This window comes from Ovis canadensis, chromosome 5 (genome assembly GCF_042477335.2).
Source record: "Ovis canadensis isolate MfBH-ARS-UI-01 breed Bighorn chromosome 5, ARS-UI_OviCan_v2, whole genome shotgun sequence".
Classification (NCBI taxonomy): domain Eukaryota; kingdom Metazoa; phylum Chordata; class Mammalia; order Artiodactyla; family Bovidae; genus Ovis; species Ovis canadensis.
In genome coordinates this window covers 114,598,947-114,617,450 of record NC_091249.1, presented here as the reverse complement: position 1 = coordinate 114,617,450, position 18,504 = coordinate 114,598,947, and the positions used below count along the sequence as shown (strand labels likewise).

The 18,504-nt window shown below is 38.9% G+C and overlaps 1 protein-coding gene across 46 annotated transcripts in view; it reads right to left on the bottom strand.

The window, feature by feature from the left end:
* The window catches only part of PAM (peptidylglycine alpha-amidating monooxygenase), a 323,041-nt gene that overhangs the window by 35,961 nt on the left and 268,576 nt on the right, over positions 1-18,504 (bottom strand). For 28 of the 46 annotated variants that reach the window (XM_069590225.1, XM_069590236.1, XM_069590210.1 and 25 more), the window contains one exon: positions 10,014-10,143. In XM_069590225.1, coding sequence (XP_069446326.1) covers positions 10,014-10,143 — 130 coding nt within the window. Of the gene's footprint in view, positions 1-10,013; positions 10,144-17,802; positions 18,124-18,504 lie in introns of all 46 variants that reach the window. The other 18 variants (XM_069590190.1, XM_069590195.1, XM_069590201.1 and 15 more) reach the window with 1 other exon arrangement.

Genomic DNA, 18,504 nt, shown 5'->3' with positions numbered 1-18,504 from the left:
CCCCGCATTATATGCTGCAGAGAGGTCTTTGTTTCAACCACATTTAACTTTTTACAGAATATAATAACACCCTGCACATTTCACACAGTGCCTGGAGCACTGCTGATCTCTGCTTGCTTCTCTGAAAAAGCACTCAGTGGAAAAGGCTGAATGGCGGCCTGCGGGCTGGTATTCATCAGTTCTTTATTTTAGCAGTTTGAATCACCCATTAATGATTTTGCACATTAGCAGCTAATCAAACAGTTTAGATAAGGCTGAAAAGAAATGCACTGCTATATTCACATGCAAAAGAATTTAGACAGAAAATAAACTTCTGTGCCATCAATCAAAATTAAGGGAAATGCAAAATAAATAAGAGCAACTGAAGACAGAAGTAAAATATAATGTTGTAATTATATAAATTAAGAGGTTGGAGAAAGGACCACAGGTTTTCAAGTGAGAAAATAAAGGGAAACATACCTTCAATGTTAGGAAAGCAAAGACATACTATACGAAGATAAAGACTTTAAATGGAATATAATTTAATACTATGTTTAAAACATTTACTTCTTATACACATTGCAAAAATTCCCTATGAGGAGGAAAAAGGGTGGGCAGACAAAGAACTCAGTATGACTACTTATGCCCTGATGGACCCAGCACTACAGACATCCCAAATAAGGATGAAAATATCAAAGAACCAGGTATCACAGCACCAGGCTCTGTTTGGTCAGTAAGGCCACTGGGAACATTTCACTTAACAAATTGACTTCTGTTACTCAAGAGAAGGAGGAAGATTTTAAAGCTTTCATTTTTTTGGACTAGGGAACAGAGGCACAGAACTCAAATGTCTCGATACAGGCCTCAAAGCTAGGAAACGGAAACCAAGTTTGAAACCTGGGTGTCTTGTCCACAAAAACATATGTTTTTTTCTTATTAGGATTAACCTCACTGGACTGGGAGAGTCTCCCCTCCAGTTATCAAATTTAATTTGTAGATGTAGAAGAGACAGGAATAATAGTCACATAGCCAAGAAGAATCAGAGAAAGTGGCATAAAACTGAAAAACTGGCTTAAGTACAACAGGAAATGGCAATATAAGACAGAAGGGTAGACTATGGACAAACATTCTCTTTGTAAACTTATAATTTTCTCATGGATGTGAAGATAATAAGTTCAATTTTCCAGGTCTAATTAATTCTAAAGGTATGAAAGAATTTACAGATACAGAAGCAGAATCTTAAGCAGATATCTTAACTGAAACTTCAGGCAACTAGTGAGGCAAATCTTGGACTGATTTTTATGCAACTTAGGAAGCAGATTTTTGAAACAAAAAAAAACTTGGGAAGATTCCATACAACATTGTTGAGGAGATGGTTTCTGGATGAATTATCTGGGGGGCAAATGGGAGAAGATTCCCAGAAGCCCACATCTCTAAGGACAAAACTTGTTAAACCAAACAGTCAACTATTCAAACTTTATAAACAATATGTATGAAGATATGAAAGGCAAATTCATCAAACAGACCTAATATCAGGCTGGAAGGGACAGCTCATTCTCTGGTTAATTAAGAATAAAACAGTATCTGTAAAAATGGAAGCAATGCTAAATCTAGCAAAGTGAAATATAATTGGAATAAAATGCTGAATTCAGTGGTCACTGTATAAATATGAATTTCCAGTAAAAACTTCTGCACAATTTTATGAAATATAGAGATATCAGTAGATTACACATTCAACACAAGGTAACAAGGTGATATGACTGCTGAAGAAAAGTGAATGCAATCACTAATAGATAGCTAGAATACACATCAAGGAAAGTTAACTGTGCTGCTCATCAGGTAATGCATGAAGTACTGTGGCTACTTTTCAACCAAACACTTTAAGGGACTGAGAAACCAGGGCGCCTTCGGATAAAAATACCATGTTAGCATGAAGACTGGCTCAGGGCCTGTGGGATATTTAGTCTGGAGAAGAAGAGACTTTCCTCAAATATGCAAATAACTGACAGGAATAAATGGGAGTGAATTTACTCTGCATTTGGCTGTCATGAAGGGGAAGTTATAGGACACAGATTTGAGGTTAACATGATGAAGAACTGAATGACATCTAGGTGAGTCCCATAACTGGGAAGTATATCTCATTCTAGGCAATTTCTTGCCTCTGAAAGAGTTCGAACACCAGATGACAGTGGAAGATTTTGCCTGGAGACATGCTGGCAGGAGCCTGGAGCTGCGCCCTCTCGTGAGCCTCTGCTACCCTGGGTGCCCAGTGTCTACTGCCCCATTTTGTGACAATGAAACCTGTTTTTCTCGAGTTGACCCAACATTCTAAGCCTTGCTCTCAGTCCACTTGCCTTTTTTTTAAATTTATTTTTTTAAATTAAAGGATAATTATTTTACAGTATTTTGTTGTTTTTCTGCCAAACCCCCACTTACTTTTGATAATATCAACTCTACTCTCACATTACAGAGATAAAACAAAAAGCTTAGGCTAAGCCAAAGAGTGGATTTCATTCCTTTGCCCACGGTGACTGGTTCAGGATGAAAGAAACATGTTCTGCTACCTACCTAAAGTCAGGTAGGAGAACACTAAATGACTCAATTTAAGGATTTCTTGTTGACCTATCAAGGACACGGATGGTATTCTGAAGTTGCAAACAAGGAGGAAGATAATCTGAGCCTAAGAATGGAACTAACCAGGAGAAGATGTGTTAAATAGACCCTGGTGCTATCATCTGAGCTACCATACCCTGAAAGTTTTTATTTATACAAACTAATAAATTTCTTCTTTTTCTAAGCTAGTATGCATTGGGTTTTCGCCTTCATTGGTTACAGATGGAATACAACTTTAAAAATCCCTTCCAACTCCATGTGAAGAGTGACAAATGGTATAATAGAAATACCTTCTAGTGCCTGAAAATAAGGGATAAAACCCATGATTTACTGAAGAGGGTATGGGACATGAGGCCTGCAGAGGAGACCCTCAACCATAGCTGAGATAAATAAAAGAGAGGCCAGGAGGCAAGCCTCTGACCATGGTGGTGATTTTAAGATAGACACTCAGGAACAAAGGTTACTGAGGCAGGAGCTACCCAGCTCCTACTGGGAGGCATTTAAACTTTAAAAAGCCCTAGCTGTCATGCTGCCCTAACATTAGGGCAGACAAGAGGCTCTTTAAAGTTTCATTATACCCTGAAATTTCCTTTCAGCTAGCTGTCTCTTACAGTAGCTACGGGCTTACCCAATGGCTCAGACAGTAAACAATCCTCCTACAATACAGGAGACTAGGGTTTGATCCCTGGGTTGGGAAGACCCTCTGGAGAAGGGAATAGCAACTCATTCTAGTATTCTTGCCTGGAGAATCCCATGAACAGAGGAGCCTGGTTGGCTATAATTCACAAGGTTGCAAAGAGTTGCATATGACTGAGTTATTAGCACACCTACATAGAGCAGCTACACTGAACTAAGGGACTGACAAGGAGGAAAACAGAAATCAAATTGAGAAAGGGGATAACAGTTTACTTGTTATTCTTGTTGCCATGCTTATTTAGCATAATTAAGCAGAAGAGTAAGGGCTGATCAAGGCTGTTGGGCAGGAAAGACGAGGAACAGTACTCATAAACAGAACTGAAGGTGAAAGCTGCACAATCGTGTCCAGCTCTTTGTGACCCCACGGAGTCCATGGAATTCTCCAGGCCAGAACACTGGAGTGGGTAGCCGTTCCCTTCTCCAGGAGATCTTCCCCACCTAGGGATAGAACCCAGGTCTCCCACATTGCAGGTGGATTCTTTATCAGCTGAGCCACCAGGGAAGCAAAGAGAATTGATGTGATATCAAAAAAGCTTTGAGTATGGAGTATTAATTAGGGATTATTACTAAATAATAATAACTCCTCCTTTTGGAGGAGGGAATGGCAAACCACCCCGGTATACTTGCCGTGAGAACCTCATGAACTGTATAAAAGGCCAAAAAGATATGACACCAGAGATGAGTCCTGCAGGTCTGAAGGTGTCCAATATGCTACTGGAGAAGAGTAGAGGAGAATTACCAACAGCCCCAGAATGAATGAAGCAGCTGGGCCGAAGTGGATATGATGCTCAGTTGTGGCTGTGTCTGGTGATCAAAGTAAAATTTGATGGTAAAAAAATTTTTGTACTGTACAGGGACTAGAATGTTAGGTCTATGAATCAAGGAAAAGACATGGTCAAGCAGGAAATGGTAAGAATCAACACAGACATCCTAGGAATCAGTGAACTAAAATGGACAGGAATGGGCAAATTTAATGCAGATGACCACTGGTCATGGAAAAAGCAAGAGAGTTCCAGAAAAACATCTACTTCTGCTTTATTGACTATGCCAAAGCCTTTGACTGTGCGGATCACAACAAACTGTGGAAAATTCTTAAAGAAATGGGAATACCAGACCACCTGACCTGTCTCTTGAGAAATCTGTATGCAGATCAGGAAGAAACAACAGTTAGAACTGGACATGGAACAACAGACTGGTTCCAAATCAGGAAAGGAGTATGTCAAGGCTGTATATTGTCACCCTGCTTATTTATTGAAGAGTACATCATGAGAAATGCTGGGCTGGATGAAGCACAAGCTGGAATCAAGATTGCTGGGAGAAATATCAATAACCTCAGATATGCAGATGACACCACCCTTATGGTAGAAAGCAAAGAAGAACTAAAGAGCCTCTTGATGAAGTTGAAAGAAGAGAGTGAAAAAGCTGGCTTAAAACTCAACATTCAGAAAACTAAGATCATGGCATCTTGTCCCATCACTTCATGGCAAATAGATGGGGAAACAGTGGAAATGGAAACAGTGACAGACTTTATTTTTTGGGGCTCCAAAATCACTGCAGATGGTGACTGCAGCCATGAAATTAAAAGACGCTTGTTTCTTTGAAGAAAAGTTATGGCCACCCTAGACAGCATATTCAAAAGCAGAGACATTACTTTGACAACAAAGGTCCATCTACTCAAGGCTATCGTTTCTTCAGTAGTCATGTATGGATGTGAGAGGTGGGCTATAAAGAAAGCTGAGCGCCAAAAAATTGATACTTTTGAACTGTGGTGTTGGAGAAGACTCTTGAGAGTTCCTTGGACTGCAAGGAGATCCAAACAGTCCATCCTAAAGGAAATCAGTCCTGAATATTCATTGGAAGGACTGATACTGAAGCTGAAACTCCAATACTTTGGTCACTTGATGCGAAGAACTGGCTCATTTGAAAAGACCCTGATGCTGGGAAAGACTAAAGGCAGGAGGAGAAGGGGACGACAGAGGATGAGATGGTTGGATTGCATCATTGACTCAATGTACATGAGTTTGAGTAAGCTCTGGGAGTTGGTGATGGACAGGAAGGCCTGGCGTGCTGCAGTCCATGGAGTTGCAAAGAGTTGGACATGACTCAACTGAACTGAACTGATTATATCTACTGTGGGCAAGAATCCCTTACAAGAAATACAGAAGCCGTCATAATCAACATGCACCCTCAAAAATAACAGAATGATCTTGTTTCATTTCCAAGACAAACCGTCAACATCACAGTAATCCAAGTCTATGCCCCAACTGTTAATGCTGAAGAAGCTAAAGTTGAGTGGTTCTATGAAGACCTAGAATACCTTCTAGAACTAATACCTAAAAAAGATGTTATATTCATCATCGGGGATTGGAAGGCAAAAGTAGGAAGTTAAGATATACCCAGAGTAACAGGCAAGTTTGGCCTGGGAGTACAAAATGAAGCAGGGCAAAGGGTAACTGAATTCTGCCAAGAGAATGCACTAGTCATAGAAAATACTCTTTTTCAACAACATAAGAGATGACTTTACACATGGCCATCACCAAATGACCAATGCCGAAATCAAACTGATTGCATTCTCGGTAGCCAAAGACACAGAAGCTGTATACAATCAGCAAGAACAAGACCTGGAGCTGACTGTGGCTCAGATAATCACCTTCTCATAGCAAAATTCAGGCTTACACTAAAGAAAACTGGGAAAAACACTAGGCCAGCCAGTATGACTTAAATCCCGTATGAATTTGCAGTGGAGGTGACAAAGATTCAAGAGACCAGATTTAGATAACAGTGTGCCTGAAGAACTGTGGACGGAGGTCTGTAGTATTGTACAGGAGGTGGCGAACAAAACCAGCCCAAATAAAAGGAAAAACAAGAAGGCAGGGTGGTTATCTGAGGAGGCTTTACAAATAGTGGAAGAACAAAAAGCAAGGGGGAGAGGGAAAGATAACCCAATTAAATGCAGAGTTTCAAAGGATATCTGTAAGAGACAATAAGGCCTTCTTCAACAAACTGTGTTTAACAATCAAAGAGTATGTCAAGGCTGTATAATGTCACCCTGCTTATTTATCTTCTATGCAGAGTGCATCATGTGAAATGCTGGACTGGATGAAGCACAAGCTGGAATCAAGATTGCCAGGAGAAATATCAATAACCGCAGATATGGAGATGCCACCTCCCTAATGGTAGAAAGCAAAGAAGAACTAAAGAGCCTCTTGATGAAAGTGAAAGAGGAGAGTGAAAAAGTTGGCTTAAAGCTCAACATTCAGAAAACGAAGATCATGGTGAATAGATGGGGAAACAATGGAAACAGTGACAGACTTTATTTTGGGGGGCTCTAAAATCACTGCAGATGGTGACTGCAGCCATGAAATTAAAAGACGCTTACTCCTTGGAAGATAAGCTATGACCAAACTAGACAGCATATTAAAAAGCAGAGACATTACTTGGCCAATAAACGTCCGTCTAGTCAAGGCTATGGTTTTTCCAGTGGTCATGTATGGATGTGAGAGGTGGACTGTAAAGAAAGCTGAGCTCTGAAGAATTGATGCTTTTGAACTGTGGTGTTGGAGAAGACTCTTCTGTGTCCCTTGGACTGCAAGGAGATCCAACCAGTCCATCCTAAAGGAGATCAGTCCTGAATGTTCATTGGAAGGACTGATACTAAAGCTGAAACTCCAATACTTTGGCCACCTGATGCGAAGAACTGACTTATTTGAAAAGACCCTGATGCTGGGAAAGACTAAAGGCAGGAGGAGAAGGGGATGACAGAGGATGAGATGGGTGGATGGCATCACCGACTCGATGGACATGAGTTTGAGCAAGCTCCAGGAGTTGGTGACGGATGGGGAGGCCTGGCGTGCTGCAGTCCATGGGGTCACAAAGAGTCGGACATGACTGAGCGACTGGACTGACTGACTGACCGACCTTATGGAACTTACAGTTTTGTGCACATGAGAAGGCTAAGGATGGGATTCTGAGGAAAATTAATACAGAATTTCTCATCTTTCTAAACAAACCGTGGTAGCAATAAGAATGTAATTTCCTCCCCATGTTTCCACTTCCATTGCCTCTCACCAGCATGTAAGAAATTCCTCAGGGAAGCACTGTCTTTTTCTTTGTACAATCTTTGGATATTCAATGAGTGAGAAGAAAATTACTTTGCCCATTTTATATAATTCACTTGCACATACAGGAAGAATGGTCATGCACAACTGTTCAACGAGCAGAATCAGCATATCCAAATCTATTTACCTACAAAACTACTAGCAGAGTAGTCCACTTCTAAATCTCTTTGTGAGTAATGAAGCAGACAGTGTTTAAAGCAGAGATCAGAGTGCCCGAAGAGAATTTCCATGGGTGGCAAAGGCTGCTAGAGGCCAACAGGAAATACAGGAGAGGCAAAAGGAGAGGGATGACAAATATTCTTACACCTGAACGATAAAGACGAGGGAGAAAGAAGAACCAGACTTAATGGTGTAAATTAGCACCCCTGCTGTGAAGTCTTAAATTTTTAAGAAGACCGCTTTGTCAGAGCCATTCATCAGGGTGAACGCACCAGGGCTTTGGCGATGGACCTGGAATCTATTTACCCACGATACTGGCAGGTTATCTGGATGAAAGCACAAAGCCAGAAAATTCAGGTCTTCTGCTGGGATTGCCATGTATGTCCCAGAAAATGTTCTTATGTGGCTCTTGTTTCAGTCTTGGGTCATTTACCCCAGGCTGGCCTGTACTGATCCCTTTTTTTTTTTTTCCCTATTAAACTATTCCAGCCTCTGCTATTTACTTGGAATGAATATCACATTAAAATGGGAAATTGGACTTCGTCCAATTTAGCTTTAGCCAGCTGAAACAGTTATCAATGGAAGAAAATGGTGCTATAATTTTCTCGTCTGATAAAATGTGGCTAGAAGTCCATGCAGAAAATATAGTAATATTCATTAAAATGAAGAATATGCTAGAGTGAATAGTAACAGTTTGCTTTTGAAAGCACTTGTTAAAATATCATTAGATGTTCAATAATGACTAAGATGATGTAACAGAGATGTAGAAACAGGGATGCTGAGCTTGATGGCTTTGAACTCTGAAGTGATCTCTTTCTTAGATTCCATTTTCAAGTGTGACAATTACAAAGGATAATTAAACAGTATCAAAGCTATCAACCTACCCTGAAATGCTGAATGAATTTCATCTTCAGCTGCACCAAGAAAACTACGTGCATCTGTGTGTGACAGTGCAGGTTTAGCCTAAGTTTAATCAGCATCTCTGAAAATGGAGGGAAATCACAGTTGAACTGTATGTGGGGCTCCTCACTTTCCAAATGAAAGCCATCAGCTGTACACTTGAAAGAAGAAGAAGATTCATTACAGTAAACTCACAAGACATTTAAAAATTCACCTTTATATGAAAATGTGTGATAAAATAGATGAATAAATGGATTTTCAATACTTAGGAGAATTAAGATAAACTGATAAACTTTGGAGCCAGCTTTGAAAAATACAATCCCGTAAATGTGCTCACAATCCTCTAAAAGGAATCAAGTAGGACAAAGTGGGTAAGTGGGCCAACTCTGAGTCAGACGGACAGCAACTGAAGCCTGACTTTGCTGGGCTAATTGTGAGACACGGGGCAAAACACTTATCTTCTCTTGATTTCTTCACCTGTAAAATGTGAATCATGATACCAACCGTGCCTAACTTCTGGGAGTTAATTCATGCAAACATTTAGAACAGTAACAGAGGCATGGCAAACAACTCAATAAATGTTAGACATGTTTTAAACCAAAAATCCCTATGAGATGATACTGGAAGACAGAATAAAAGGTTGGAAAGAGAAACTCCAAGGGAAAAGCAGGAGCATGAGTCTCGGTGTTGTTAAGTCTCCAGTGCTCATGAAAAGAGCACATGTATGTAATAGAAATGACCTACAGGAACATGCGAGGGGAAGGTACTAACTATTTCTATACATATGGTGGCCACGCGGCTCCAACCACAGAATTCCCCAGGAGGCACTGTTATCACTGCCACGGAGCAGCCTCAGGGAAAGTGAGAGTCCAGTGGCCTCAAGACAGTTCAATACCCAGAGACAGGGAGATAAGGAAGTGCTTTGCTGCAGTCAACCAGTAACTTTTCTGAGTTGATCATTTATCATGATGCACTTCTTCTGAAGTCTTAAAATGCCTCAGCCACATACTGTCCTAATTTCTTTAATATTTCTCTCCTTAGGAGTGTGGAGGTGGCTTCAAGGAGGCGAGAGCAAAACGCTAAGTAGGCAGAAAGTGAAATTGAAGTTGCTTAGTCATCTTCGACTCTTTGCGAAAGAGTCGCACTACCAGGCCCCACTGTCCATGGGATTTTCCAGGCAAGAGTACTAGAGTGGGTTGCCATTTCCTTCTCCAGGGGATCTCCCCAACCCAGGGATCGAATTCGGGTCTCCTGCATTTCAGACAGACGCTTTACCATCTGAACCACCAGGGAAGTAGGCAGAATCACAGACTTCTTGCCCTCCTTCTGTAAACTAGCCTTGTGAAACTATCTTAATCGTTTTCAAATGCAGAAGACCTCCTCTTTCCTGTGTATCACAATCATATATTAAAAGAACACATCACGTTCACAAACATTATGTTCAAAAAGAACCTTCATAGTACTCTCACCATTATTCTTAGTTTAATGGAAAGCAACGCATGCTGTTTTTAATTTCATTTACTTCTTGAAGGAAAAATGATTACTTACTTTCCATCCCAGACGTGGTCACCTCGGTGGAAAATCACAAGATTATTCTGAGGGTCCACAGCCACCCCAGAAACCTGGCCTGGTAATAAGTACACCCCAGGCCAATCCAGTGCCTCTTCTACATGGAAATCTAAAAGAGAAACCCATACATTTAGTGTAAGAAAGAGTTAGTATAACTCCACGAAGATTCACAATGATTGTAAGAAGTTCATGCAGTTATGTCAGTAGATGCAAAAAACAAACAAACAAACAAATACAAGCGTGCTCTACATAACATAGACCACATGCACGTGCGAAAGTGTAGCCTCCTGGGCGATGAATAAATAAGTGACTGTGAACCTGTTTGGGGACTAAAGGTTCTTTTCCTGTTGATAAGATGCCTTATAAAACCAGCTTATCCTTCAGTCATTAAGGAGCAAATTTGAGACTACCTTCTTCAAGATTCTTACTTTAAACTAGTATCTTTGGAAAATATGGTAATATGGAAAATATCATTTTAACGCAAAGCCTTTAAATGAATAGCATTCTTGGGCAATAAGCCTGTGTGTGTGTGTCTGTGTGTGTGTGCACAGCTGTCTCTCTCTCTCTTATCTAACTTCTGTGTAAACTGTGGGTGTTCAATATATATTAGACCCTATAAGAAACCATCATTGATAATCCCTTGTACAGGAACTATGTAAGATACCAGTTTCATTTTGCCCAGCCTCAGTGTTCCTGTAACAATGGGAATGGAGAGATACTTTTTCATGGTTTATATTTCACTGTTTCCTAACATGAGAAAGGAAAAAATAACAGATACTCTATGACTGAATGATTTACCAATTACTCTCACTTCTGTTCAGAATGAACTTATACTTAAGAGAATATCTAAGTTCAATTGTGCTAATCCCTTTTATAAAAATGCTCATGAGTAAAGAGGTGTGAGGTACAGAGGAGCTCTACTAACGGGATAGAAAGTTAAGAAGATACTGTGAAATCCTCTGTATCAATGGCAACATTTCCTTCTCTCTGCAATGCTTCAGGAGAGATGCTGAGAAGTAAAAAAGCAATTTGAGTCCCTTTCTCCTGCCCGTACACTGGAGGATGTGGCAACATGCAGTGATTCTCAAAGATGGACATTCAAGATTGGAGGAAGAAAGGGACACCCAGGGCTCATATAATCAGCTTCTGAAAACTTGAGAGGATGCCAGTGTGAGAATCAACACTTTAAAGTAATTCTCTTAACTACAGGAAAAGGAAATAGTACCTTTCCACTCCAAATGTTCTTACCTTTGTAGGTTTAATTTTTTTTAAATAAAAATTAACAAATATATCACAATCAATACGATGACTAGAACAGTTTTGCCTATAACTTTTGGTGATACATCTTCAACAAATAACCCCTAAGTGTACTGTCTATGTAAGGTATTATGCTAGATTCTGGGAACACAAATACAGCATGGTATGGAGCCTGCAGGGTCTCATAGGATAAAATGAGGGGAAAAAAACCAGAAAGCAAATACGCATGACACAGTGTGGTGCAGGAATACAGGGAAAGGGCCCATCATCTTTTCTGAGGCTTGGCTGGGAGAGGGTAGGGATTCTCACTTAAAGGTTTATCTAATTCAGAAGCGGGTAGTCAGAAAGATGAAAAGTGAGGATGTTTATAACTGCAGAATGTGTTTCACGATCTTTAAGTAATCTGTATATCTTTAAAGACATCTGTGTATGTCAGGTCGGGGTTTGGAAGTGAGAAGCAGGATTAAACAGACCCCAAGACCTAGTGTAGACTGGAAGATATATTGTCAAGCACAAGGAAGAGTATGGATTTAACAATGAATGAGAGTAGCTCTATGCTGTGGTGTCTTGATCTATACTATGATTAATTCTGAGGTATGCTGCAAGTACTTTATTAATAGGAGTAAAGCCCAGAGCTTGGGGATAATTTACCTTTGAAATATACTAGAGCACGTGAGAATATCATTCTTAATCATATGTATTTTGCTGTCTTCCTGAGCTGGGGAGAAGGGGGCAGACTTACAGCTGGCATGCCTAAATTGGCACAGCAGTGGATATGAGTGGGGCTGCCTGGATGAATAGCACTAATCATCTATCACGCTTGTCACAGAAGGAGAAAAGGAAGCAAACTACAGGGCCACCGATGGCTTTCAAGCACGGGGTGGCATGGATAAAAGTGTGTTTTTGAAAGTGAACTCAGGAAACAGGGTCTATGGATGATAAGTAGAGATGTATAGATGGATTCCCCAAAGAAACTATTTTAAATCATTTTAAAGTGGCATGAATCTCAGACCATACTTCATTCATTTGCATCTCAGTTACAGCTGGTCCTTTTGGTGGCCATTCTGCATGCAATCAGCAGCTCCTGAAGATTCTGGATCTTGAACCTTGAACCGCATAACAACTGAGATATTTAATTGCTTTCATCCGCTTCTCAGAGCCCAACACCACTTCAACCAGGTGAAATTTTGTGAGGGCAGAGATCCTGTCTTATTCACTGTTTTGTCACTGAGTCTTGCTTGGGGCCTGGCCCATGGTACTGGCCTAGTAAATGCACTAAACTGAACTCTATGCTCCACTTCCTACTTGCTTATGTTGTCAACTAGCATTTAAACACCCTTAGCATCTTATAGCTCACCGGCACTACGTCTTTTTACCCCTAGCATTGTGCTGAAGACACCATGAAGAGACTCAATAAAAAAAGTTAATTGGCTAATTATTTTCATTGATGGCAATCAACAAATGCCATGTTTCCTGGAACTTTTTTATCCAGTGGTCTACAACAAGGACTGGAAGCGAGACGCTCATGAAGATTTAGAGATGCTACTTCTGATAGAAAATATGCGCTGTCCTAAATAAATATACTATTCTGGGTTCAAATGAGGATTTCATAAAATACATGAAATACTTGTAAAGAACTTCAATCTAGCTGTGAATAATCCCATATTATCACTGACTTTAGATTGGTAAACTCTCAAAATCTGCAAAAAGCACTGACTGATAGGTTGTTAACAACCTATTCTGTCACTTACAAGAATTCCTTTTGGTTGGAAACTTTCAAGATGAGAAAGCAGGATAACTGTCTAGGGCACATTTATACACTTTTGGTAAATTTTCAAAACAGTAAAGGTGATACGTGAGGAAATACATGAGGGTTAGCAACATGAGGAACTTGGCTCTTTCAGTACTGAGTCAGTGCAAAGGAAGAACTGTTTTGTGCATGGCAAGAACACTCAGAGAAATTATATTAAATTACTGTAAATTTCATTACAAACATCACTGCACATTCATTAAGATTACCTAGCCAAGACCTCAAAACTTTCAGGACCTGAAAACCTAGGTCTCTGTGTTAATTACAAATTCCCAAACAGTTAAAGGAAAACTGAGTTCACGGTTTTTGCTGTGAACACTAGCTCTGTGAATCGATGTTTCTGCTTCCAGTGTCGTCATCTTTTTTCATTATTACGCAGTTAAAGGCTGTTCTCTTTAAGATGAAGTGATCAAGAGTCAAAGCAGTCATGGAGGACTAGTGGTGTATGCATATGGAATGAATATTAATGCTTTCACAAGCCCCTGCCCATCTTTACAAGAGAATTATAGGACGCTCAGACAGAACCCCAGGTTATTTTCCGTATTTATAAAAGAACGATAGGCTTGGGCCAGACTCTGGCCATCAATAGCAAGGGTGATTATTTTCTAACCTTCAAAAATATTTCAAATCCTTATTAAAAACTGTCTGATAAAATGTATTTGGGTTCTAAATTAAACTTGACATTTTCAAGCATGGAAAAGTTAGAAATTCGAGTTCAGATTCCTCTTAGACTTTACTTAAGAAGTAATTCATTAGCATATATGACTTCTGTTGTAAACCGACAGTCCTAATTTGAAAACTAAATACAGATTTCTTACATATGACCTTGGGCAAGCCATTCCCAACTCCAAGCGTCAGCTGCGCTAAATTCAGATGTCAAATGATAGGGTTATTTCAGAAGAATCCCTGCATTCATTATAAATAAAGGTAAATGGACAGCCTCATATTCTACCATATATTTTTAAAAAGTTACTTTCAGAAAAAATTTAACATTAAAACTAAAACTGTATCAATAAATCACTATGCAGATTAATGAATTATGTCTTTCCCAGAAAGATTAATGTTGGCAATCAATGCTGCTTTCATATGAAATTATTAACAAGCATTTAAAAGGGCATTCCTTTATCTGTGTACATAGGACTAACAGAATTAGACAAAAAAATTTAAGGAAAAAATATAATGTCAAACCTAGGCTATGACTTAACTTTACTGTAACAAGGCTCTTTATATTTAATCTTGAGAAGATCCTATAGAAATCAGTAGATTTCAACAAGAACAAAATAAAATTGTTGCTTTTCCTACATGAGTAGATTTGCTTTTAGTGATGAAAAGATGCCTTATTTTGGTCAGGGATTGTTATTCATCAGAAGTGCCAACAGTAACTATAATTAACTAAGACTATAAGAGAAATATTTATGCTTAAGTGAGAAAGAAAACCAGATTAATTATGTCTTATTTAGTGGGAGGGAAGTGAGTAAGAGAGTTAAGACATAGCCAGAGGCTCAGAAGTGTTAGCAGACTTCCTTTTCTTTCAAAAATTTAACTGCAGGTGAATCTTCACCTTAGTCAAATTGTTTGGATATTGATTGAGAAAGTATGACCAAAGGCAATCTACACCTAGAGTTATTACGGCTGTAGATAAGATGATGGGAAGGCTGGAAAAAAACAGCCTATCTATCTGTCTATTATTTTATTGTGAGACAGAGTAATAAAGTAATTAAAAACCAAGACTGAGCAAATCTGCCTGGGTCTGAATGCTGGTTGACTGAACTGTGGCATTTTGGATACACGGCATGTATCCTTTCTATGCTTCTATAAATGATTTTGTCATAGATTTTTGTTTTCATTATTCTCCTCTCCTCCAGAAATGAAAATTTAGCCTAGTGAATGCTTTATTGAACCCTGGGAATTCTATAAGACTTGAACCTAGAGCCAGCATGACTGAAGTATGTTAAAAGTATGGCTTCTGAGCCAAGAAAAAGTTGCCCATAGAAACGAAGTAGACTTTAAATGCACCATAAGAATATTTAAAGACTGCACAGGCTCTCATCTTGTGGGAGGCACCACACAAATGCAGACGTGTTTTCTGATGTCCAAAGGTGTACGACATATGTCAAATCAGGCTTCCGTATGCTAGCAAATAGTAGTCCAATTAAATTCAACAGGAAGAGAATAGCTATCAGTAGTTTTAAATTTAGTTTTCAAAGAGTCTAGTTTCCAGAAGGCAACCAGAAAAGAGACTATGATTTTCTCTCTTCTCTATGAATGCTGTCTTAATACAGACATCAAACTAATGGGAGAAACAAAGTGTACTAAAAAGGAGTGTATCTGCTTCCCAACTTACTAGGGTGCACACTGTCACACTGTACATCATATATTACAGGAAAACATCAAGGCAGATCAATGTCAGTGACCAGTAAGTTGAAGAGCCACACATTCTCATTATGATAGAACACTGCTAAGTTACATTTTGTTAATCAACTTAGAGTGTCAATTTTTGCAGCTTTCCTACATATTGTAAGAAAATTCTCTCATGGATGCTGCTTAAGCTAAAATAATTAATATTCAGTTCTACTACTTTGGTGTTTAAATTTTTGAAATCTTACTCCAACATGACACTAATGATAGCAAATATAATAATAATTATTGTTAACTTATTATACCACTTACTGTTTTCTTCAATTAAAGTCAGATATTACATTGTGCTATAGTAAACAGTGAAAGAAAACTGAAAAGATTTTAGAAATAGCTTATCTAAATGTGGGCTTTGCTATTTTGCATTTAATTTTTATAAAAATTTGGAATCAGAGTAGTGAAATTACACTAAAACAAATCATTCAGAAGGAAATACATGCACATTTTCTTCCTATAACTAGAATTTGTATTTTATGTTTCTCTAACTCATTGCTTTATTTCAGTGACATTCGCCCACATCCTTAAAATGAAAGGAAACTTGGAGAAATATTTTTCTTCTAGGCACTCGAGAGGAGTGCCATTTTTACCACCTCGAAAGGAATGTGGAGACTTGGCCAGTAACTGTATTTTGAGTGTTTTAAGTATTTCTTTCTTAGAAAAACTTAGTAGGTCTTAGGAATATAATTCCTTAAGTCAAATCATGATTTTCACACTGACACTTAGGATGTCTATAAATGATCATGGTATTATTTCAAACTGAAGAGTAACAAAGGCAAGAAACTAAATTTTTGGTAGTGGGCACACTGTAGGGTATACAGAGGTAGAAATATAAGGCTGCATACATGAGACATATAATGTTATAAACCAATGTCACCTCAGTAAAAAAAAGTTTAGAAAAGATAAGTCATGAAATAAAGCATGCTGGAACTCTAACATTTCAAACTTGAACAGAATTGTATTCTCACCAAAGAAGCCCTTTTATATTTACGCATTGTTCGGGTTACAATTTACTGTACTTAATACAGAGGTTCAGACAGACAATCCAGTCTGTCTACGAAATAGATAAGGGCATCATAAACTGCAGACTCCTAGACCCTGTGCTCAGAGATATCAACTCAGTTGTTCTTCGGGAGGATTCAGAAGTCTAGATTTTTCATAACCATCTTAGGTGATTCTGATGCAAGGGGAGGTTCAGCGGCCACCTCTTTGGAAACAGTTTTATTAGGTACATTTAGAAGGAGTTAGAGCAGGGCTGACCCCATTTAAATATGAAGAGGTTAAAAATCTGGGTTCCAGTTAACACCTCATAGAGACTATTAGGCTAGTCCTAATGGACAATGCTTGAAACTTGTGTGTGAGAAAGTGGCACGGCATGCTAATTTGTTTTTCAATTATAAATAAAAATCAGTTGGGTGTTGAATAATTTATGGCTTCCTGCAAAGCTGTATTTGAAAACATCATGCTGGCAGCCTGTGCCATTCCAGCCCACGGATGGACCGCTGCCATGCACACACACCCGTTACTTTTCTGGAGATTATCTCCACATGCTGTAGGATCTGGCTTTCCACATTAGCAAGTAACATGAAACATGATCAATATCACAGAAGCCACAACACAATTAGAGACAAAGATGAGGCATCCATAGCTTGCTGGCACAGAAACCTGAAGGGAATAAGGTATTGTCCTCGAATTACAGAAGCCAATCCTGGTTAGAAGATGAATCTGATAGTTACTGACTTGCTGGAGGTCCCTTCAGATATAACCATTCAGCTTTCCAATTAAGATGATAATTGATAATGGAACTTAAGAAATCAAAGTATAAAAAGGGTTACATTTTACAAGTCAATTGGATGAGAATGTTGGAAGTGTAAGATTCCTCTGAGAGGAATTAAATTACCTTAAAGGAAGGTGGTGTATAACCATTTCACACACTGGAACTTTATGTATTAGGTTTGAAATTTTGGTTCATTCCCAATGTTGAGGTGGTTAAGGATTGGTTCTCCTGAATTCCATATGCCGCCCTTCCCCATATGATCCAGAGAGTTTGGGTCCTGGTAATTCTGGCTCATCAATTGGGCTGAAATGGAATGTATGTAGGATTGGACCAAAACAAAGACTCAAACAAAAGTGATATCTGATAATCCAAATAGAATCATGTTTTTCTAATGGTAAGTTCCTTTTCATTGGTGAGTTTTCTCACCCATTAATTTTTATTCCCTTCAGATTTTGCTAATGTGGATCGTAGTATCTCACATTGTATTCTTTAAAAGAAGCACCTAAACGCACCTCCTGTGTGTTCTGGTTCCCAGGTGCCTTCACCAGGTAGGGGCTGCTGTAATGACAGAACTCTGCTCTCTGCGGGCCTCAAGGTAGATACTAGTCTGTGAAATTTGTGAATTCTGTCTCTGACAAGAATAGCATTGCCCCTCTCATGTTCTGCACTCTCTCTGGAATCGGACCGACCAAGATCCTTCTTTTGGACTACGTTTGCAATCTCAGCTACCAGGTCAGACTCTGATTCTGCCTTTTCTGTAGGATTATATTTATGCACATGAACAACATCTTCCCTTTCTCCTAGCAGCTTGGAAAGTAGTGAATAGAAATCACCTGTGGAAAAAAGAGAAGAGAGAAGGGATGGGGAGTTGATAAGACTTCAAAATTTACAAAATGTTGTGCCTTAAAAATATCATCTCTTGATTCCTGATGATAAGTGAGAGAGAAGGTTGCTCTCAGATGTTGAAGCATGGGGAGAAAAAAAAATGATTTTCCAGAACAATGAAAAAATAATAATGCTTCACATTTCATTTCATAAACCACCCATTTGCTTCTGTTATCTCAGCAGCCAATAACACTAAATAACCTCTATTAGCAAATAGCAGAAATAAAATCATGCATATGTGACTACATGGCATGTTTCAATAATGGTTTTCACAAGGCTGTTGGATTGATTTAAAAGTCAGAATTCATCAGTTTTTCAAAATAAAATCT